The sequence below is a fragment of the Corvus hawaiiensis genome, chromosome 3 (assembly GCF_020740725.1).
Source record: "Corvus hawaiiensis isolate bCorHaw1 chromosome 3, bCorHaw1.pri.cur, whole genome shotgun sequence".
Classification (NCBI taxonomy): Eukaryota; Metazoa; Chordata; class Aves; order Passeriformes; family Corvidae; genus Corvus; species Corvus hawaiiensis.
In genome coordinates this window covers 74,265,818-74,288,351 of record NC_063215.1, presented here as the reverse complement: position 1 = coordinate 74,288,351, position 22,534 = coordinate 74,265,818, and the positions used below count along the sequence as shown (strand labels likewise).

Here is a 22,534-nt window from a genome sequence, read left to right as displayed (position 1 = left end):
TGTTCCTGTCTGTATGGAATATTTTGTGGTTTAGTTTAACATTGATTATATAGGTGCAGTTTCCCCAACTGTGTTGTTTGCTCATGATTTCAGGCTGTTGTTTTTGAGTGGTCCTTATCTCTGTGAAAAAATGCCCTTGGATGGCAGTGGAATCACTTGTGTTGCCTGCTGTTACAACAAAGGACTGCGGGACTAGGCTCAGTGTGATTAACTTATGTACTGAAAGTTTGGAACATGTTTAGAGATTGATGCTGCTTGAAGTGAATATGTTACATAACTTGCCAGATTCATAAATTTGGAAGAAATCTTTGCACTCTCCAGTGACATTTGAAGGCATTCTGCCTAAATCATGGTTTGCTGTTCTTTAGAGTAAAACAGTCTCTCTCGACCACACTGTGTAGTTTTATCATACTGATGGATACCCAAAAGGCCTTCAACCACCACCAAATAATTTCTCATGTTTCAGTAAAGTGAAAAACACATTGCAGTGTCACCAAACTCTCATGGGAACAATCAAACACTTTACTTTGGACAATCCGTTCTCCTTGTTGTGAACATTACATCTGCTTTGTTTCAGTTACCTTATTTTTCTGTCTACATGAGAGAGGCTGTCATGAAAACAGGACTATTGTTTCTTAAAGGTTCATGTTTTCCTGATATTCTTTTCCAGCCTGAAAACAGCAACTCTTCTCATACTACTTACTTTGCTGTGGAAAGGTTATGATACCATGGATTGAAGGATTATCACTTTCAGCCATGTAACTGGTAACAAGAACATAGGAACTTGTGAATGAAAGTAGCATTTTAAATGGATTTCTATAGGGGAGGGGAAATTTGGCAAGATCCAATGGATCTTTTGGTACTTTTGTAGTGAGGGAAGTTTACTTGCCCAAAATACTCACAAATCAAAGGAGCTGTGAATAATGGAAAGCAAACTGCTAAGTGTGTTAGTTAATAAATTACAGGTGATTTTTTGGTTGCTATATTGGCCCAGTCTTATTTGGGAGATACATCTTCTTTTTTTAATGGTTTTGCAAAGTTCCACAGTGGTGAATCCAATTAACAAAGAAGAAAAATGTAAACATCTTTCTTGCTCTGTTTTCTCCCCTCTGCTTTAAATGTTGTGTGCTTTCTTATTTGCTGTTCTTTAATTGCCCTGTCTTGAAGTTAGCAATCTTAGAAAGGGGACTTTCTGATTCTCCTCCTGCTCTTTCCTTTGTTGTGGCTCCTCTGTCTTCCTTCCTTGGTCTTGTCTCATTTCCACTTCGTGTATTTTTTTCTTACCTTTGTTTCCAACTCTATCCCTTGGGACACCTTTTTTTGCCTATCTCCTTTGTGCATCATAGAGCGGGGGGAAGTTGGATAGTAGGAATATAATAAAGCACTTTCTACACAGAAAACCTATTCTCACCTTTAAACCACATTAGATTACTTTTCAAGCTGTTTTAGGCTGCATGACCACACTGCAGGTTCTCTCTAAATATCCTTATTGTCTTCACGATCACTTGCAATGTATTTGAAAATGTTTGCAGTTTCCTGACAAAGTATAGTATCTTGGAAGCTCTTAGTAAATTTAAATAATGTCAGAAGAAATTTGATGGTATTGCTTCACAGAAGTGGATTAGCCTAGATTAACTGGGTCTGGAGGAAAGGGGAGAATCTTCACTATGCCTTTCATTTCTGGTTGTGGAAAATGTAGCTAATGCCCACAGGGTGTGGAAAAGGAAATCATCTCTATAGAAGTGCAGCAGATTAGTTTCTAATCATGTTTCTGCAGCATAATGTGCATTTTATCGTCAGTGTTATCTGGTGGCATGTGCTAGTGGAGATCCCTTGATAAACTCATGTCTGTGCCAGGATGGAACTCTTGATTCCCTGTTGGGGTCCCTCCCCTGCCGTGTAGCCCTGGGAGAGGGGCCCTGAGGGCACAGACACGGGGCTTCCCTGTCCCTGCTCAGCCTCGTTCCCATTGGTTGGTTTGTGTTCCCTGCGCGGGCAGAAGGACCCTTGGTCCCGTGACTGGGACAGTTCCTGGGCAGAGCTCCGGCCATGCGACTGGAGAAATAAACATCTCTGAAACAGCTATCAAGAATCTGTCTGTCCTTATATATTTCCTTTCCACGGGACTCCTGGTTTGATATATGCGTGTTGCAGGATCCCCACTGCAACAAATGGTGGAGATTTGTGAGCAGAACGATCCCCGATCCCTAAGCGACTGATTTGTGTGAGTAAACCCTGGAAACTTTGGATTCCTCTTCTTGGTTTTGCTTTGCTATTCCATATCTAAACTATGGAGGAACCGTGGGAAGACTCTTGGCTCTCAGAGCCGCATATGGACATTTATCTTAAACTTAAAATGATTCTTGAACAACGATTTGTAAATTTTAGCTTGATTCAAGCTCAAAAAGAACTGAAACACTTCCTGGCATGGTTGTTTAAGAACTTTTTCTATGTTTCTTGGGATTTAATTCTTACCAAGGGCTTTTGGAAAACCGTTTGGACACAGTTAATATTGGAGTCAAAATATATGCCGATGGAAGAATATTTTCGTGAATATTATTTAGTTACCGAGACTGTTGAGCAATGTCAGCTGTGTCCTGGCGAAGGGAAGCCTGGCGCAGGGACTGTGCGGCCCAGGCCACGTGCACCGAGCGCTCTGAGAGCAGCAGCGAGGCAGTTCCCGCGCGCGGGCGGAGCCACGCGAGCCGCAGTGTCGGCGGCGGAGCGAGGAGCGGCGGGAGCGGCGGGACCCGGCGGTGCCCGAATGGCCCCGTGCAGCGCGTGGTGGAGCGAGCCCCGGGAACGCCCGGCCGAGAGGGGCGGCGCGCGGGCAGCGGCTGGCGGCGGTGGCGATGGAACGGAGCCGTGCCCAGCCGAGACGCGCGCTGGAGCGGGGCGCGGGGGAGTCGTCGCTCGGGGGCCCGGCCGAGACGTGGGTGCAGCGCCCGGCAGCGGCAGCGAAGCTGCGACCAGAGGAGGCGACGCACGGAGAACTGAGCGGCACGGCCCGGCCCGGCCCGCGCAGCCCCGAACGCGACCCCGGGAAGAGCGCGCAGGCACCAGCAGCCCCGACAATTCCAACACGGGAGCGACCAAAAGAGACAGCAAAGACGCAGCGAGACAGAAAACAGCAGACACTCGGAAAAAGAAAAAAATCATAGTAACTAAGATCTTAGGGATAGTAAAATGGTATAATGTTAAGCAAAATTATGGTTTTATAACAAGGTGTGACAACCAGCAAGACATATTCGTGCATAGAACTGCTATTAAAAAGAATAACCCTGAAAAATGCATCCCAAGCTTGGGAGATGGAGAGGTGGTGGAATTTAATATTGTACTAGGGAGAAAAGGGTTACAAGCATCGCAGGTCACTGGGCCTGATGGTGTTCCTGTAAAAGGCAGTATATATGCAAAAAATCGTAGTCATGTTAGACAGTATCTCCATTGTAAGCCCCCCCTACAGTTTCCCTTTCCTAATCCCACCTTTCCCTTTTACCCTATGTCCTATTACCCCCAGTGTATTCCCAATCCGTTTTTTCACCCATGGTTTCCCTCACAAAACCATGCTTTTGCCAATTGTTTCCCCAAAAATCCCTTTCCAATGCCGAGTGGGGGATGAAAAGGGGGAGGGAAGAAGTTAAACCCTCTCCTGCCTCAGTTTCCCCACAAAGCATGCTCAGAGAGTTCTGTCTCCCTTCTGTCAGCCCTAAGATGTTCCACAGAATCTGTTTGGACATTTAAAGACTCAGGAGGGTGGCTTGTTTTGTTTTGAAACTGCTCTTGTTATGTTTATCCAGTTGTTTTCATTCTCCTTTTATTAAAATAAAACGGGTGAGGTGTTGGGGTCCCTCCCCTGCCGTGTAGCCCTGGGAGAGGGGCCCTGAGGGCACAGACACGGGGCTTCCCTGTCCCTGCTCAGCCTCGTTCCCATTGGTTGGTTTGTGTTCCCTGCGCGGGCAGAAGGACCCTTGGTCCCGTGACTGGAACAGTTCCTCAGCAGAGCTCCGGCCATGCGGCTGGAGAAATAAACATCTCTCTGAAACAGCTATCAAGAATCTGTCTGTCCATATATATTTCCTTTCCACGGGACTCCTGGTTTGATATATGCGTGTTGCAGGATCCCCACTGCAACAATTCCCAGCCTTGAACTTGTGTTTCAGCCCTGGCAGGACTAATATCTATCTATAGATGAAATGCACATTGCACAAGCAATAAAAATAGAGGGCAAAGAATGCAATCGGCTTCCTTCACCAAGTGAGAAAATGTATTTAAAAAAAAACCCCAAACAAAGCAAAAACCAAGCCGAAAACCACCCCCATTACTACTTCTGTCTGTGGCATCCACAAGATAGGAGATAATTCCACTGATGGAACCCACCACGTCTTTTGTAGCAGTAATCTACTGTGTGGCAGTAGCAGGAATCTTCTGAATTTGCAGTGATAAAATGAATTTTTTGCTTCAAGGGGAGGAGAACTTTTGTTTTATATCCTAAGGAACCATCTGCTGGTTTAAGGTGTGGAGAGAGATGGGTAGGCTTTTGGGCCCCACAGTACTCTGGGGGAAGGGAAGGTAACAGAAAATTTACTTCCTCACTTTAAGTTGTAGTAGACAATTAAAACTGCACCAATGTATATGTGTTACATATAACATTTTTAAAAAGCTGTTTGGCTTCTATATAAGATGATAAGAAGTGAAGAAGGGCACAAGAATTAAAACCTCGGAAATTATTGTCTCCCTCCCCCCCCCCCCCCCCCCCCCCCCCCTTTTATATATATGTATTTATTTTTTTTGTATTTTGCCTGTTTGGAGACACTGGGTCACAAATACTGATTTTTAATTGGGAGGTAGGGGAACTGTGGCACGTGACTGTACTGTTTGATAAGAAGTAGCAGAAAGCTCTGTTCTTTTTAGCTGTTCTCAGCATTGAAACTAAATCTTTTTAGGGGGGAAAAAAAAAAAAGGTCAGATTTGAGGCCAGTTTCCAGTGCCTCAGAGCTTTGGAAAAAGCAAAGCACATGGTTGAACAGCCTTCACTAACTCCCTGTCCATATTAATTCAGGTTTCAGCCAGGGCTTTTTCCAAGTTACTGAATTAACTTCAGTAGTTAGTGTGCAGCATTGTCAAAGACAAGGTGACAGGAGATTTTGCTGCTTATTCATGGAAAATCTTGCCCTTCTTCCCTCTAGGCTCTTTGTCTTCCATTCATTTTATTCTTAGCATAGCAAAAATTGTCAGAGGGCAAGGCTGGGTCTCCCCTTCTAAAAACATAAAGTATTGCCCTTGCTTGAAAAGGAAATGTGGTGAAAGTTACAGCCTCTCTAGCTGGTTAGTAATTGTATATTTTGTTAGGATTTTGTTTTATTCTTTATGCCCTATTCTTATGCTGCATTGTTCTGGCGCTGGTCAGTCATGCCTGCAAAGCTAGAGTGCAACACTGTGCTGAAATTCATTAGTGTCACATTCTGTGGTTTAACCCCAGCCAGCAGCCAAGCCCCACACAGCAGCCCCTTGCTCATTCCCCCACCAGCAGGATCGGGGAGAGAACAGGAAGGGTAAAAGTGAGAAAAGTCATGGGTTGAGATAAAGGCAGTTTAATGGGGAAAGTAAAAGCCACGCACGCAAGCAAAGCAAAACAAGGAATTAGTTCAGCACTTCCCATGGGCAGGCAGGTGTTCAGCCATCCCCAGGAGAGCAGGGCCCCCTCATACACAGCAGTTATTTGGGAAGAGAGATGCCATCCATCCAAACATGCCCCACTTCTTCCTTCTTCCCCCACTTATATATAGAGCATGATGTCATATGGTCTATATACATGTGTCCCAGCTGTGTCTTCTCCCAACTTCCATGCACCCCTAACTTTCTCCCCAGCACGGCAGCAGAAAAAGCAGAAAAGGCCTTGGCTCTGTGCAAGCCCTGCTCAGCAATAACAAAAGCATCTCTGTATTATCAATCCTGTGTTCAGCACAAATCCAAAACACAGCCCCATACTCACCACTGGGAAGAAAATTACCTCAGCTAAAACCAGCACACACAGTAGTCCTCCGCTGCAAACCCTTGCCTTGTCAAGAGTAAGTAATTCTATATCACTTTGCTGCTTTGGTGTGCTGAGATTTCCCTGTTTTGGAGCTGAAGTAACATTTTTCTTATCTTTTTCCCTAATCTCTTGTGCTCTTCTTGCTTGAATTATGTGAATTTGATTAAGAGTTTAAAATTCATATTAATAATTTTGCTTGTTTGTTAATTGGTGATACTTTTCAGTGTGGAGAGGATCCATTTTATGAATTGAATGTCTACCATGACTGACATCAGTCATACATCCTTCCTCTTTCCCAGGAGTAGGTTCTTCGCTTTTCGTCCTGGAAGCCTATACAATTTCTCTTGAAGATATTGGTCCTAACGTATGCTTGCATTAATGAAGGGAAGATTGATACAATGAGCTTTGGTGGTTTGCTTTTAATAGTTTCCCATTTCCTATGCAAAAATGCTTTGGCTATGACAGAATATTTTTTATAACAGCTCCACTATGCTTCACAAAGAGTGTTCAGCCACTGACCTCATCCTAGAATTTTCAGAGGGAATTTGAAAATAAGATCCAAGATCAACAATATAAGGATGTATTTGCAGTGTGCTGTAGCTGCTGAGGAATTAAATTTGGACACTGTCAACCTAAAGGACAGTGGTTTCATCATTCCCTTCAAATAACAAGGAAAACATGCAGCAGGGTGTAGTAGTGTTAGGTGAGAGGCAGTCTGAAAACTAGGGACTGAGTTTGAGAAATTGATTAAAGAATATCCCTTTACACAGAGGACTGTTTCCAATAATTTTATGTAACTTTTCCCAGTCTTACTGAGAAAAATAACTGTAAACTCTTCAAAGTGCTTCTCTTTGCCCTTCAGCATCACCTGTGCCTTGCCCAGCTCTGCCCTGCTGTTGACTTCTCTGTGAGCTGATTTCATGCAAACCTCAACCCGTTTTAGCTGTGAAGATATGACTCTGTGAGGGAAGGGAGGGATAGCAAAGCTCTTTGTCACCTCTGGGTCCATGGCATTTAGCTTTTGCTCTCCTACCAGATGCTCTTGGTGGCTGCATGTAAGTGAATACATCTAGTGAAAAAGAGCTTCTCCCTTCTGAACTTGGCAAGAAAAGTGTTCAGAGGTGGATGTGTATTTTCTTACTACTACTCTTTTCCAATGCATCCCTGAAGACAAGATTTGAAACCAGTTTGTGCAATTACAGAGGCTTAGTCATCTCTCTTGAGTGGGATTGCCATCAACAGTAGTAATGGCTGTAGAGCAGTCAAGGAAGATGAGGATGGATGCCTGACGCCATTCTGCCTGCTCTCCACCAGTGCTGCTAAATCCTCCTGTTCTGTCTTTGGGTGATAATTCGCACAAAGCCCTGGCTGGCCAATTAGATAGGAACTTGATCGTGATTAAACAAGTAGAAAATAAAGTATTGCCATCTGCATAGCATAAGTGTGAAGATGTAGGGTAGCTCTATTTTGCATACAACTGGGACAGTCTTTCCTGCTAGCATTTGGAAGCTTTCATTAATTAATGTACTTACTCCTGGAAGCGTACTGTGCTAGTCTGGGGAGACACGTGTGGCCCAGCAGCTTCAAGTGTGCTGTCAGCAGCAGTGCAGGGTTTTTGTAGGTAGCAGGGTCCAGCCAGGGAGGACCTGTAGACCTTGCCCTTTCTCTTGCTCTTTTTGATCCAGAACAGGATTTGGCTCCTGAACTTCCATGACTCTGCAACTACAGCAGGTCATACGGTGCCCTTGGATGTTTCAGAGGAACTCCGTAAGCACGTGGCTATTGACATCAGTATTTGGCCAATGCTCTCGTTTTTCCAGGTGTGTCCTGGTTACAAAAGTTGAATTTCAAGGTACATTCCTACATGATAACAATGTATCACCTCTCCCAATTGTACCTCTTCTAAAAGGTTATTTCTTTGCCCTGTTTTTTAGTCATTATGTATGCTTAATTCCTGTTTGGTCAGTGGCGCACAAGATGATTCACATTCCCAAATTCCCTTGATGCTGAAAGTCTAAATCTCTCATCCTTTCAGACAGAGAAGTATATTTTAAACTGTTTGATATCAGGGAAGAGAGGTGAATAAAAATGATAGGAGAATTGTGAATTCCTTCTATGTGCTTCCTAGCACTGTGGTCAGAGAATGTAATAAGCAATAAGAGATCAGGCTCATTATTCTAATTGCTTTGCAATAAGAACACATTCTTCTCTTGGTATAAATAGCCATTGCTGCTCTTGCAGCAGTGTGGATTTGTGGCAGCTGAGAATGTGGCCTCAATGCAAATGCTGTGCTTTCTTCCTGTGGCATACTTTTAGAAACAAGTGTATTCTCTTGGATTAGAACTGGTGGTGACTTTGAAAGCCACTAAATGACTTCCATTTCTGTGGAGGTCACTAGAGTTGGATGCTTTGTGGAGTTCAAGCTCAAGAAAGTATTGAAGCTTGTGTAGCAGCTCAGCTGAACAGGGCTTAGAGGAATACATAGATACTGAGATATGTGTTTTCCAAAATCAGGGCCTAATTCGTGCCTCTCCTTTAAATCTAATTTGGGATCAAATATTAAATAGTGCAGAAAAAAAATTTTATTCCAGCAATTCCTATCCAACCAAAATTAATGACATTGTGGGGCTTTGCCGTTATTGCAGGAGCCAAAGGCAAGCAGGATACAGACTGAATTATCAGAGTTAGTACCAAGCTTGAAGGTGTTTTATCAGATTATGAATAAGGTGAATGATAAACTAGGTTTGAGAAGCTGGCTTTGTGTGAACTGCTTAATAAGAAGAATTCCCTGGTAGCTTTCTCCTCATCTATCAAGGTTAAGTTTTTTAGTCTTAGAATAGATTATTTGTAATAGATGTTTCAGTGGAGGTAAGGGCAGAGGACCATTCCTTTTTTCAAAGAGAAATAAATAGCCCTGAAAGCAGGTAGTAAATTTTTACATTATAGATTAGGTAATACAGTAAAAATAAACTCTAAAGTAAATATAGGGACAGAATTGAATTATAAATGCTCTCAACAAGATGCCTTCCTTCTTCCCTTGTAAATTACTGAATTTCCTGCACCTGGCATGTTGGTCTTGTTCCTGCATCCACCCTGTGTTAAGAATTGAAGCGAAAACCATCAGCTGCAGCAGTCTGTAATTTTGTGTTTCCAGTGGAGATAATTTAAGTATAATGCAATCACATTGAATATTGGTAAAAAGATGACAGCCCATGATTAAAGTTCTGCGCCAGGTAAAATAAATGGCTGGAGAATTGAAGAGAAAACGATGAAAGTATTGTTTGATATTGTGTGGTATGTTGTTTTTTAATAACACTAGTCAAATGTTTATTGTTGGTTTTAAGCACTAGAAATATTGTTTTTAACAGGCCTTTCAGGAAACAAAAAACAGACATAAAATATGTACATTCCACACAAAATTCGAGGTGATAGCTCTGTCCTTAAGTTGCCGTATCAGGGTGGGGTTTTTTTAGAAAAGATGTCAATTCTTAGCAGATTGGTTTTAAATTTCAGTGCTAAACTTCAGTATCCTGGATGCAGTAGGTAATGTTTCACTGAGTGGAAAAAATTGTGGATAATGAGTATAATTGATAAGGTTAATTTTTAAAAATACATTGGCAGAAAACATTGGCAGATATATATTTATTCTGGTTTTTTTGTTTACTGAGATTACTGTGAGGGGCCATGTATTTTTATATGAATTTACATATTTGTTGTTATTAGTGTATCTCTATGAAAAATTCTGCACAGAAAGGAATTTTTTAAAGAAATATGAAGGCGGTTCAAGTTAATAGCTTTTGTGAGATGTGAGAAAATTCCTTAGAAATCTTAGAACCCATCATAATAGAATGTTTATGCTTTTTCCTTAATTACACAATTTATAGAATTGGTGGTGTAGCCTCATTATGCATATATACAAAATGTCTTCATCTAAAGACACTACCTGGAGCCACCACAAGTAATAGAATGGCAGGGTTACCTTCTGGGTAACAGAACAGAGAGGGGGAGAAAACAGAGGCAGTGAAGAACAGGCTGAAGTTTTTAACTGAAAGAGTTGTCCCTGCTCCCAGACTCGCAGAAATACACTTTTCCTGGAGTGAAAGTTCAGATATGGGCAAGCAAAGATGTGAAAGAAGCAAGGACCATGCAACAGGCAGCAGCTGTCCAAAGAAGACAGTGCAGTGTTTAAGTGGTCACCTTCCAGCATGGCATTGTTCCTTTCAACATAGTGTTACACTTCAGTTCCATTCTCTGAGTGTTTTTTATGCTGGGCATAGGGTGTCTACAGTGTTAAATATCTCAGACGAGCAGGTGTCTGAATGTATTTGGGGTTCTCCATTAGGACTGGTCTGAAATTTGGCAGATGTGAGCAAGGAGGGAATTGAACTGTTGCTCTTCTTTTTGCTCACCAAGCCAAGAAGTACTGAAAGTTTGGAACATGTTTAGAAATTGATGCTGCTTGAAGTGAATATGGTACACGTTCACTTCAGCTCCTAATCCCAACACAACTTAAAAGACTGTGGTGGGTGTTCCATAGCAGTATTGTGGAGGTTAGATCACTCAACAAGGACACAGGATATCTGGCTCCAGGTGCTCTGCCTCCAGATTTACTCTGTCCTGAGATGTGGATGCCATAGCCACCACACTGAGGGCTGGTTTGGAGGCTCTGCTCTCCTTTTACCTCAAATCTGCCCCTTTCTGCACATTTGCTTCTGCTCCTGGGATGCTGTAGAAAGCAGAGCCACTGCCATCACCCATTCTTCCAGCTGCGTCAAAGTGGTGTCTTCACCTCTGTGCTGCACTGTCATATCCTGTCTGGGTGCACTGGATGTCTTTTGAATCTGCCTGATGTGCAGAGAACTTGACTGTGGCTATGAAGTGTAGATACTAGAAAAGTCAGCCCAGAGCAAATTTTTCAGGTGTTGAAGATACAAAAGTCCAGAAATTAGATGGGGGTTGTGAGGATTTCTTTCTTGGGCTTCTGTGGTTCTGGTCCAGAATATTCTCTAGTGGGTGAAACATCACATTTAAAGAGGGAGAGCTACTTGTTGTTTTGTAGTTAGTATTGTATGTTTTATAGAGGAGAAGGCAAGGTTGGAGAAGCAAGCTGCTATTGCTTGTGCCAGGGGAAAAAAAGGACTGCAAGCTTCAGACTTTGCCTGGGAGTTTTAGCTATTCTCCAGGGTAGAGTAGGTTGTTAATCTGACGAGGGAATATGTGGAGTCTCTTTCTGGGAGTGAGTCTTGTTTTCACATGGAGAAATGTGATAATAGTGCTGAGCAGCAAACAAGGGTTACCAGTGAGCTTTGAAATAAGGGAGTAGGAAGAATGTCTCCCGCACTGGGAGACAGCCACGCGATTGGAATCATACGAAGTCAATTCATTAGATTTTTGGCTCCTGTGGAGAATGGAGAGGAGGGACACAATGCAAGGAATTGAATTCTGAAATTGAGATTACATTGAAGGTGTTTATAGGATTAGGGAGACTTGCAAGAAGGGGGTTAAAAAAAAAAAAGGTTTTGATTTCAGATATTTAGGGAAGGTGACTTTCTAGTGTGCAGGTGCCTCAAGGGGAAACAAAAGTTTTGCTGTTTGGGCAGAGTCCACATTTTCTTTGTACTTTCTCCCTTATCAGTCTGTCATTGCACACCAGTCAGGTGGGGAAAACTGGATTATGTGCCTCCTTCCCCCAGGAGCCTCATGTGAGTCACTGATTGGCACATTGTAGTCCTTGGTATGTTCCACAGGTTGGCTGTCGGTATCTTAAAATATAACAGCCCTTATATATATAATTATATGACCTTTGTATAAATATAAAGGTTAAAGAACAAGAACTGATCAGGCTGGAAACTTCTATTTTTTTTAAATGAAGAAGAGAAGTAAAGCATATTTCTGAAGTAGTAAATACTTGTTAAATATAAGAAGAGTTAATTAATGCATTACTGCGAATTAATATGATGAATCAAATAAAAAGGGGAGGCTCTACTAAGAGCGAAGCAGTACCGTTGCCTTTTTTCCTCTAAGTATCATTAGAGGATACTTTCTTTTGCTTGTCTCCTTTGTTCACTGCACAGCTATTGCCTTAAGAAAAGGAAACAAAGACATTGCTAAATGTTGAGTGAGAAGAGCTCATTCCTTCCCTGTGGTGCAAAATATAAATAGAAGCAAGTGACCAAAATATAGAGAAACTTTCCCTAGTTTGTACAATAGTTCAATAAAGAATGGGGATATTGAACAAAGTCTTTTGATTCCCATTGGCATTTTATGCAAGCCTCAAAAGTTTCCAATCATTTAAATTGTCAAAATGAAAATCCCTGTTGTTTCTGCCAGACTATTTTTATTGCATTTTGTTTGCTGTTTTTGTCAGAGAAAACTGCTTTTAGGGTCAGTGAATGCAGAGTTAAAATATGTGCCAGGTGTTGGGAGAAGATAAGTACATGGTTCCCTGAATCTGCACCTTAATGTGGTTCACCTATTAAAAGGAAGTAATCTGGAATATCTCTTCTTAATGATGGTTGATCTCCCCTCCTAAGTTACCTTTTGATTATGCAGTTTCTGAATAGTTGTCTTACTATGTAACCCTTTAGCTTCAGTCTCACTCTCTTGGCTTTCAATCCGAGGGTTCTTACAGGGATTTCCCTTGAAATAAGCAACCTCATCAACACACAGCGTTGACCTCAGGGTGTTATAAACCACTCGTAACAATTCACTCACCAAGGGGCATTCCTGAAAACTATAGATGATTAGAATTACAAGTAGTGACATCTTCCTGTGTTGATTCCAATATGCTTTTGAGGAGGTTTTGCAGAACTTTGTTTTGGTTTGGGTTTTTTTTTTTAAAATAGAGTTTATTATAAAATCTTATTTCTATTTTTACACAGGCATGTTTTCATTTAGACCACAATGTTCAGGAACTGAATGTGCCTTTTGTATGTATGCAGGGCCCTCAATAAAGAAAAGTCATGTTCTCATAGTTCCAGTTAGCACTATAAATAGCTTTAGAATAATGTTGTGCTGAGAGCCATAGAGAGCCCCCGTTAATACCTCCCAGAATCTCATCAAAAGGCAGAGGGGCAATGTTCTTTGGAGCTCAAGAGAGAGAACCCTTGCTGGATATGTCTCTTGACATGAATTTCACCCAACATCACAAGTAGAGGGAAGATATCCTTTTTTCCTTCTTTTACCCTTTTACCCTGGTTGTGTTTCCAGTAAAACTACTTGAGATTTAGTAAAGGCAACTGCAATTACAGTGTCAATTGCCACTTTATGAAGAGAACTCAAGGATAAGCCTCTCTGTTCTACATCCATTTCCTCCTGTCCATAAACAGCTCTGTTTCTCTGACAGCTCCTTCATCATCATCAGCTTGACCTAATGCAGAATTCTGTCTGCTGCGTCCTTTTGTGTTGCTGTGGATGTCTCAGCCATTCTTCAAGTCAGCTTAGGCCTGCTCTTGTAGATTCTTTTCTGCACAGTATCCTTGAGGTAAAACCTGTCCCAGCTATCCATGCAGCTAAAAAATTACTCACGTAGAGTCTTGCATCTCACTTACTTCACCATCAGTTTCCCTGGCCATGACTTGACAAAAGTAGTCTTGTCCTACTCTCATTCATTCAAAATGAACACTTCTGTCTTTTTTTCCATTTCACTTTGTTTTTCTCCATTGACTCCCTCTGTTCTGTCTCATTAAGACTAAATACTAGCTTCCAGTGTCAGGGCTGTTCACAATCTTACACTCCCTACTCAGTTTTTTTGTTTTTTTTTTAATATGAAAAGACTGACTTTCCTCTGTAGATGTTAAACCACATTGGTGTCAATCACTTGCCCACTGTATTCTTATACTAGCATCTCTTGTGTTCTTACATGATTCCTTTGGGAAGGGATGGAGATCTTGGATATGTAATGACATGTTTCATTGACCTCCCACAAATCCTTAAAATACTCATTCACTGTGAAGCCTCAGTGTTCTTGACACCACTTAGATTAATCAGTTACTTGTGTAACTAATTAAACTGTTGTACTGTAACTAATGTGCCGTGTCCAGTCCACTGTGTTTCTTTGAACATCCTCATCTGTATCCTAGCTCTTGCTGATTGGAACTTAAAAGTTGCCTTGGGAAAAAGGCCGTTATTGTAATGTGTTTGGTGTTTGTACAAAGCCTGGCACTGACTCTTGACAGTTCAGAATCAGTAGGTGATTAAGGCATGCTTTGTGTCTATGTAAATGGTTGATGGATTGTGATTTGTTGTGGATTGCAGCAGATTGTTCCAGACACCTTCATTGAACTTGCCACATATGCCACTTTGATACTTATATACAGGCGTATAACACCTAGAGGCGTTGATACGTCATGAAATATTTATAAGTATAGGAATAATGTAAAATCTCATCCAGACTTGATCCATCATTTTGAAACATTTCATACCTGAAAAATCTCACTGTGTTCAGTACAGCCACCCATGGAGGCTTCATGGAGACTGCAAATCCACTTTTAGAGCGGACTGAAAATGAATAAGCCAATCTCTGTAATTCAATTGAGTTTAATTTTAACACCTGATGTAAAAGCTAAAGTTTTTTTGTGTGCTGGGGACAACATAATTTTTAATAATCGTTTGGAATGTCTCTGTGTTAGCTATTTGCAGCTTTAAAGTAATTTTCATTCCAAAAGTGTGTTTGAAAAATGCTTCAAGGCACTGAATTCCAAAATACAGACTAAAAGGTGGAGCCTTCTTATGTTGGGCTTAGATATGTTCAGAGTATCTAAGTGTATGTGCATTCACTGGTTTTAGTTGGAAAGTTCAGCATAACATCTTAGCATCTTAGCTCAAGATTTATCAGTTTTACAAAGATACCATGATAAGACCATGATGGCCTTCAAACAAAAGCCATCTGTTAGCAGTAGGTTCAATAATTGCTGATTACTAAAATGTGTTTAAAACTTAGACACAGACAAAACCACATTGACCAGTGTGCTGAGTCATGGCCAAATAACAGCTGCCCAGGCACCATTATGCTGTAGTATTATACATGCTGTTCATCTTCCCCACTGTGAAATACTGCATACATCACCTTCTCTGCCCTAATTTTGTCAATAAAACTCTTCATTAAATTACGTAGCCAAAACAAGTTATCCATTGCAAATTCTGATTTAGGTCTCTCGAGTGTTTTTTAGCCTTTAATAATAAGCTGTCTATAGATGCAAAAAAACATTTTCAAAAAGCAAGTAAATGAGCTTATGTATGTCTGCAGGAAAATGTTTTGACTGTGTAACTATGATAATGTGATTGACAAGTAGAGAAACAGTGGGGGTTATTTTATTTTTCTGGCTTGGTAAGTGAAATGCTACCTGGATGGAACACAGACATGTAATCCAGTGAAGCATTCTTCCCTTTCTAATTAGTGATACTTTGAACTCCTTGGGGGAGACCAATTTGTGGACCCCATGCTGCATTATGCTTTCAATAAACATATATACTGACTCTTAAGCACAGATCAAATAGCTCAGCTTCTGAAGCCTGATTTTGCTCTCAGTCTCAATATATTGCTGAGTGATTTTTACGGCTTGGCATTTTGTAGAATTTGTGGAGTTAAAAACATACTTGTGTTAGATTAATGATCTCATTGTGAGAAGTGCAGCTCCTTTATCCTTTGTCTGGGATAAAAGATAAGCTGGTATTTAATTTAGTCAGAAAAGTTAAAATCAAATGGTTATTTTTCTTCTTTTAAGTCACTTATAATTTCTCACAATTATATAGTAAATGATATAATTTGAAAAAGAACAGTGAAAAAAAAATTGCCGTTATTAACATTGAAATCTGTCTGGAAGTGTGTATTGCCATGGGAAGAGCTGCTTCTGAGTCCCATCCCAGGCTCTGCTATACTGTAGCAGGCAATCTACTCATTTGGTTCCTTAGAGACAACATGTTTTAAGTGGAGATGTGACCACATCACTTACAAACAGTGTGATGTTAGTGTTCAGTTCCGAAAAGCTATCTACACTTAGAATTCCCATTTATTTCAGGTGGAAATAACTCTTGGATGGATCTCAGGAGTGTTATTTGTAATGTACATGTTTGAGAGATGATTAATGGATGAAGAGTTTATAGAAGTTTGGTATTTTGAATTTACTAACACTTTTGGTTTTGTTTTGGTGGCATAACAAAGTAGAAGGAAACCAAAGCATGTTAGTAAGAGGTAAGGACAACACTCAAAAGTATAAGACTGAAGAAAAGGGAGACTATTTTGGTTTAATCTAATCTGATTCATCAGTGCTGAAGCAAGCACATTTTAGTCTAATAAGAAATTTAGTATACCTATTCTCCAAAAATTAGAGCTGATGTAATACAGTAAATTGTGTGGTTTTTCACATATAATCTTCTACAGTGAATTCAGCCAAGGCACGTGGCTGCAGGATGACAGGCCTGTGTGTCTGACAGTGTGAAGGAAGCTCTGATTATAATGGCAAGACCCCTGAACCTGTGTCTGAACAGAAGAAAGTGTCATGTTTGCCGTACAGTTGGAAGCAACATCTTAACCCAAGGAGGTTTTTCTGTCATCGACTTCGTAATAGGGCAATGATTTTATTGCTTTTCAGTTTGATATAGTAATGTTATCTCTGTGGGAGTATTTGAGGTACTTAAGTTTTTTGGATGTTTTTATTTTTCTGTCTATAATAAGCATTTACCCCAACTGTTACTTGAAATAGCAACTATTCTCCCTGAACTGCAGTTTTATTTTCTTTTGGCTTTTATTTCAGCTGCGGGAGCCAGCTGCTCCAAAGAGTGTGGGAAGCTGACTTGGAGGCCTGTCAGCTGTTGATCCAAGGGTTTCAGCTGAAAGAAACCAGTTGCTGTGTTTTTGAGAAAGAAGAGAACCAAATGGATGAGATGGAGATGACTGCTGATGCCCCACCTGATTCTGAAAAAAGAAAAGAAGGTCACTTACGAAAGGGCACAGAGCGTGGTGCTGTTTCCTGCTGCAAACACAGGGAGCTGAAAGAGGTATCTGAAGTAGTCTGCAGCTGCATTTCAAGGGATACTGCTGGTTTTCCTTTTGAGAGGAGGAGTTGAATCTTGGTGACGAGTCAGCAGGGCAGGTTAAATATGAACTTAACATCTGGCTTCCAATCTGGAATAAAATAGCTTATTAGCTTCTCAGAAGCCCTTCAACCTTTTTCCTTTTACCATCAGTCTTCTTAAAATGCAGAAATTATGCAGGCAATACATACAGAATGTACATCAGGATTTAAAGGAAAAATTACTAAGTATTTAACCAAAATTATCAGTTGTTCCTCATCTCACTGACAAGTTTCATTCTGAGTTGGTTCTGCTGACTTGTTAGCCTGGATCATTGTTAGCTGACATGAGGAGAGAGTTAGGTTTCCTCCCTTAGTGAAATCGTCAAAGACTTCTGAGCTAATAGATGCTAATAGGCTTGCAGCATCCAATAGATATTAAAAGGAGGAAAAAATCATGAAGCTTAGAAGGTTTGACAAATTTCTTTTTAAGTTTTCACGTTCTGATCTGGAATGCTTGAAAAATCAACCACTATCTATCTAATAGTCTTTTAACTGTACTGCCTAGGTAAACAAGCTGTTAAAAAAGCTTCATCACCCAACAGCACCACTGTGACAAAAAGACCCTCCAACAGCAGTTGTTGGTTTTATTACTATGGAATTAATTTGAAAAAAAATTTAAATTATGCTTAATTGCATCTGATGTTAAGAGCCACTGAACTGTGGATTGCTCTGAAATCTGATGCGTAATTTTGCATTTGCACTGGCTGAGACTTAGTGGAAAGCAGACCCTTATCTTACTGTACAATCTCCTCTTGTTAGTAAAATTCCGGTTTTATATTGGGCTTCAGTAGTTCTTGCAGTTTTTTCCCAGGGCAAATGCTTTACAGACTGACTTCACATAGAGAACATTTTTATTAAAAATGGTCAGCTTGGCTTTGATTCCACCCCCGTCACTCCCTTTTCGTATGTTTTATGAGTCTGCTGAACTAATATGAGGAGTTCTGTTGGTTATGGAAATCTGTGCTCCTCTTTCAAAAGTGCTTAGAGGCTCTGGAGTGTTTGTGATTTTGTGACTGTTTCTGTAGCACTCCTGATATTTGTGCTGTAATTATCACCTCTTTCACCCCTGCAAGTCCAGATTGTTTCCCTGAAATCAACCTTGCTATCCAAGAATGACAACTGGGCAGCTAAAGTGAGGTGACTTCTGGTTCTGGAGAGATATGCAGGACTTGAGGGACGGTTCCCCATATCTCAAATGGAACAGGAAAGTGTATTTGCAGTGCTTCCAATTCAGCTCCTCCTTTGAGCTTGCTTTTTGATAATCTCCTCTCTGTCTCTATCAGCCATAGAGGGAACTTAAGACTATGCACTTCACCCACTGCTCACTTCACCTAGGTGCTTTAACTTTGTGGTGTAAATGCCTTTGCCTGGGATCTGACTAATCCTGGTATCCTGAATAAACTCCATTTTGAGAATGCACTAAAATCCATTCAGAAGCTGATGTATAAACATGAAAATGTCCATCAGGGAAGGACCTGTGGAGGTACTCTATTAAATTTTCTGTTGTTGTTTTCTTTCTCTGCCTCTGTCTTTTGGTTCTTTTACTCAGAGTTTGGATTGAAACACAGGAGATGCAGAGTTGTTCTTTGGACTCAGGTGTTTATTATTTCTTATTTATGGTACAGCTGCACAGAATGTGCCTCTAAATTAACAAGGTGGAAATGGCCCCTGAGTTCTACCTTCCAAGGTCTTTTAAAGCCCAAACTACCCAATTATGGAATGCCAACTAATTTCTTTTTACTTATAATCCAATAACTAACCATTCATGTTCTGCACTGTGGGTTTTTTGAACCAATACCAGATCACCCAGGCTTGTGAAGAAAGAAGAGCTAACCTACACCCAAAATCCTCCATCTTGTTACATGTATATTACTATATCCCAGAAACCTAAATTTTCTACATCTCTACATATTCCACCCAGTGTTATAACAAACTTCTTTTTTAATTACACAGCAACAATCTCAGTGCTATCACATAAAAAGGGAAGCCTTTCCCAAGGCCTCAGGTCAAATGCAGTGTGGTTTTGAGGATCACTGCCTGTCAGCACTGAAAGACTGAAATTCTCTGAACCCAAGGTTCCAACAGTACTCCTCCATCTGTTCCTAAAGCACTCCTAGGACTGATACACTTGAAAGAAAAAAAGGAAGCAGTTTTGCCAGTATGAGACTGTTCATGTATTGTCCAGTTTTTTGAGGGAGTTGAGCAACACAGCTGTGTTTCATCATGGCTTACTCAAACAGCTTTCCTCTGCTTCAGTGCTGCCTGCAGCCTTCACCATTGAGGCAAAGTTATGTGCCACTGATGAGTGAAACCCATTGCAACAGTGAAACTGCCCTGGCATATCGACTGTATTCTGGCTCTGGAGTTAGGGTTGGTCTGCCTGCTTTTATACTTTCAGGAGATGAGATTTTTTTCTTTATTGTGGAGCATGGAAGTTTTGCCCCCCAAAAAATGGCTTAGGTTGTAAAACTGATAGGATCTCATTAGAAGTGACAGACAGTATCTAAACTTCTAGAGAAGAGCCATAACAGATTATTCCCTAACATCTCTTAGTAGTTCATCACAAGGGAGAATATAAAAACAAGCAAAAAAACCTGACACAAATCATGCTAACTTTTGGTTTTGAACGTGCCGAAGTGCAAGAAAAAATCCATCTTGATTTGTAAATGGACTTGAAAAACAAACCACTTCTGAAGCCATTTAAGTGCTCTGTTATATGGTAGTGTATTTTTTATTTAAAAATAATTCAATATTTGTGGCCAAAAAAAAAAAAAAAAGTGGTGTTGTGCTTACTCTCTCAATTTAGCCGTTTATATGACTGCCATAGAAGAACTTATTCTTGTACATTAGCAGGGAACTTTTCATAGCCATTTGTCAGCAAGTGAGGATACCTAATAGAAAAGCATGTATTTGTCAAAATACATGGTTTCATATTATTTAACAAGGCTGTGGTGCCCCTGTGAGAGGAGTAGCTTGCTGTGGTTGCCATGTTTCTGGGATGACTATCCTCTTCAACTGTGTTACAACCTCTGTTCCCCATTAGGGAATTTCTAGAGAGCACCACTGGCCACTGAAGCAGAAGGAAAGACTCATGTTCTTTGTACTTCGAGATTATTGAATTAATTACTTCAAGACAATATACAAAAGGCTGATAATAGCATATGTGCATATATGCCGTGAAAAGTACATTTCATCCCCAGGTGATTGATTTACTTTACAGTGGAATTCTATAAATGAAGCTCTCCAGTTATTTATTGTGTCATGTAGAGCTAAGACTAGTGCCAGGTGAATATTGGTTTTGTTGATGTATGCTATAGTTTTCTTGCATGTAACTGTATCTTACTCTATAGGTTTCCTTAGAAAGCAAAAAAAAACAAGCAACAAGAAACATAGCAATAATAAGAAAAGCAAAATAGATGAAAGAGCCATTCTCTTAGATCCTCAGATACTGCTTTGCAGAGGGGCCATTTATCATTTTTAATTAAATATCCTCACTAAATCATAAAATATGACATATTCTGGTATAAGAATGTGTAAGGTATAAATTCTTTGAAAGTTTGTTCTTTTACTATCATGTGAGCACAGGTTTATTAACTGTCAACAGTTATTTTATAGTTTTCATAACTGTGCTTTCTAAGAGACTGCTGATTGTTTTTTTCCCCTCAGTTTTTATGTGGTAGACTGGCATCCCAAAATAATTCAGTAAATCAAGCTTCCTTTATAACACTGACTGTTAACTAGGGATGAAAATCAGATGCATTGGCAGCTCAGCTTGTTGAAACATCATTAATGATGTTTTGGTGAAAACTAAATAAAGTGGGCCCAGCAAAAATCAACCTGTGAACCACTCTGAGTTGCTTAAATTAGATGTGCTTCTCTCAGTGGCAGATAATTCATTAGACTATCAATGTTGTTTTTTTTTTTTAAACACTGGAGCAAAGTTGCAGACAATATTGCTACCCTCAGTCATGTGACAGTCAGCTTGTCTAATGTATTTGATACAGATTCTTGAATTCTCACATAAGTGTGTACGTTCCAGCTTGTAGCTGTGTTGATGAAATTAGGGTGTCCCATCATTTCAGACTTTTTATGCTTATTTGGGCTTGATTTTCTTCTAAGTCTCTGAAGAATTAAAGGGGAGTTTCAGTTTTCATCCCACAAATGTGCCACGCTTTTAAACTGAGTGAGGTGGAAATTGCAATGATAATTACTACATGGCTAGATGCATATCTGGGTGATTTCTAAAATATGCAGTACTATTTCATTTCTCTTCAGACATTAATGCCTGCTTGTTCCACTCCTTATAATATCTTGCTTTATTTTTTTCCTTCTTGATAATGTATGTGTAAGCAAAAGCATTTATAAAAAGCTTTTAAAAACAGCAAAACCACCAGTGATAACTAATAAACGGAGAGATTTGTGTGTGCTGGGACCTCCCTAACAGCAAGTAACCTCATGAACATGGGTGTGCGTGCACCTGCAGGCTTGAGTTCCTGACCTGTCCTTTTTTCTTCTTCTGCTCTCTGGCATGCTGTGCAGTGCTTCCTCTTAATCACTATGAAGGAAAGAAACACCTACTAGATTTCAAGAAAATTGAGGTGATTAAAGTTACAAGGTAAAATCCAAAATTCAGTAGTTTTGCCTTCTGTAAGTTAGCATTTTTGGTAGTTGTTCCATCAGAATTGTTTGTAGATAATTTTTCACTTTTTCATCATGAAAGAGATAGAGAACAGGGATGAGAGTAAGGCCTGCTGTCTTTTCCTCTCCTCTACATACTTCAGTCTGGCCATCTGGGATGATGTTTTGGGGTCAGCTGAAGATCACTCTGGTGTTGGAAAAACGTTCTGTAATTGTAAGCCTTCATGTGTTTAAGTTTTAAAAAGGTACCAAGGTCTAAGTAATACCAAATGGACCATCATGAAAAAATATTTAATGTGGAGTCTGCCATTAAAAAGAAGTTATCACAGAACATGATACAACATTTTTCAGAATTCAGTGGTGGCAAGCATCAAGAAAACCTTTGTGAGCAGACTGTAACTCATTACTGTGCATTGGGATGGCCTGTGGTCCAGGAGGCAAACGTGTAATGTGTAAAGGACAAAGCCTTTTGAAAGCTAAATAAACTGTGCATTCATCTGAGCTTTAATTAAATGGTGTATTTGTGGAGCTTAGAAAATAATTTGGAAATTTAAAATTTAATCTTAGTTTTAAATGTCAGCATTAAGCATTAGTGAAAGTCAGCGTTTGCGCGTTTCTTGCATTGATCCAAGCTGGAAAGGATGGCAATGGCAAGAGGCAGCTGGCTTGTACACAATGGTCAGATCCTCACTGGACAGCCACATGTGGAGCTCTGCAGCACGGTGCCCCTCTGCTGCATCTGAGACTGGGGTGGAGTGTCCGCTGGTAAAAATGCCAGCTCTTTAGG

General features: G+C 40.4%; 1 protein-coding gene across 2 annotated transcripts in view; it reads left to right on the top strand.

The window, feature by feature from the left end:
• The window catches only part of DISC1 (DISC1 scaffold protein), a 193,955-nt gene that overhangs the window by 150,197 nt on the left and 21,224 nt on the right, over nucleotides 1-22,534 (top strand). Inside the window, exons 11-12 of one of the 2 annotated variants that reach the window (XR_007202537.1) lie at nucleotides 16,789-17,032; nucleotides 21,649-21,724. Coding sequence is in view for 1 of the 2 variants with exons in the window: in XM_048298528.1 (XP_048154485.1) it covers nucleotides 16,789-17,032 (244 nt within the window). In the remaining variant the exon portion in view is untranslated. The remainder of the gene's footprint in view (nucleotides 1-16,788; nucleotides 17,033-21,648; nucleotides 21,725-22,534) is intronic. The other variant, XM_048298528.1, reaches the window with a different exon arrangement.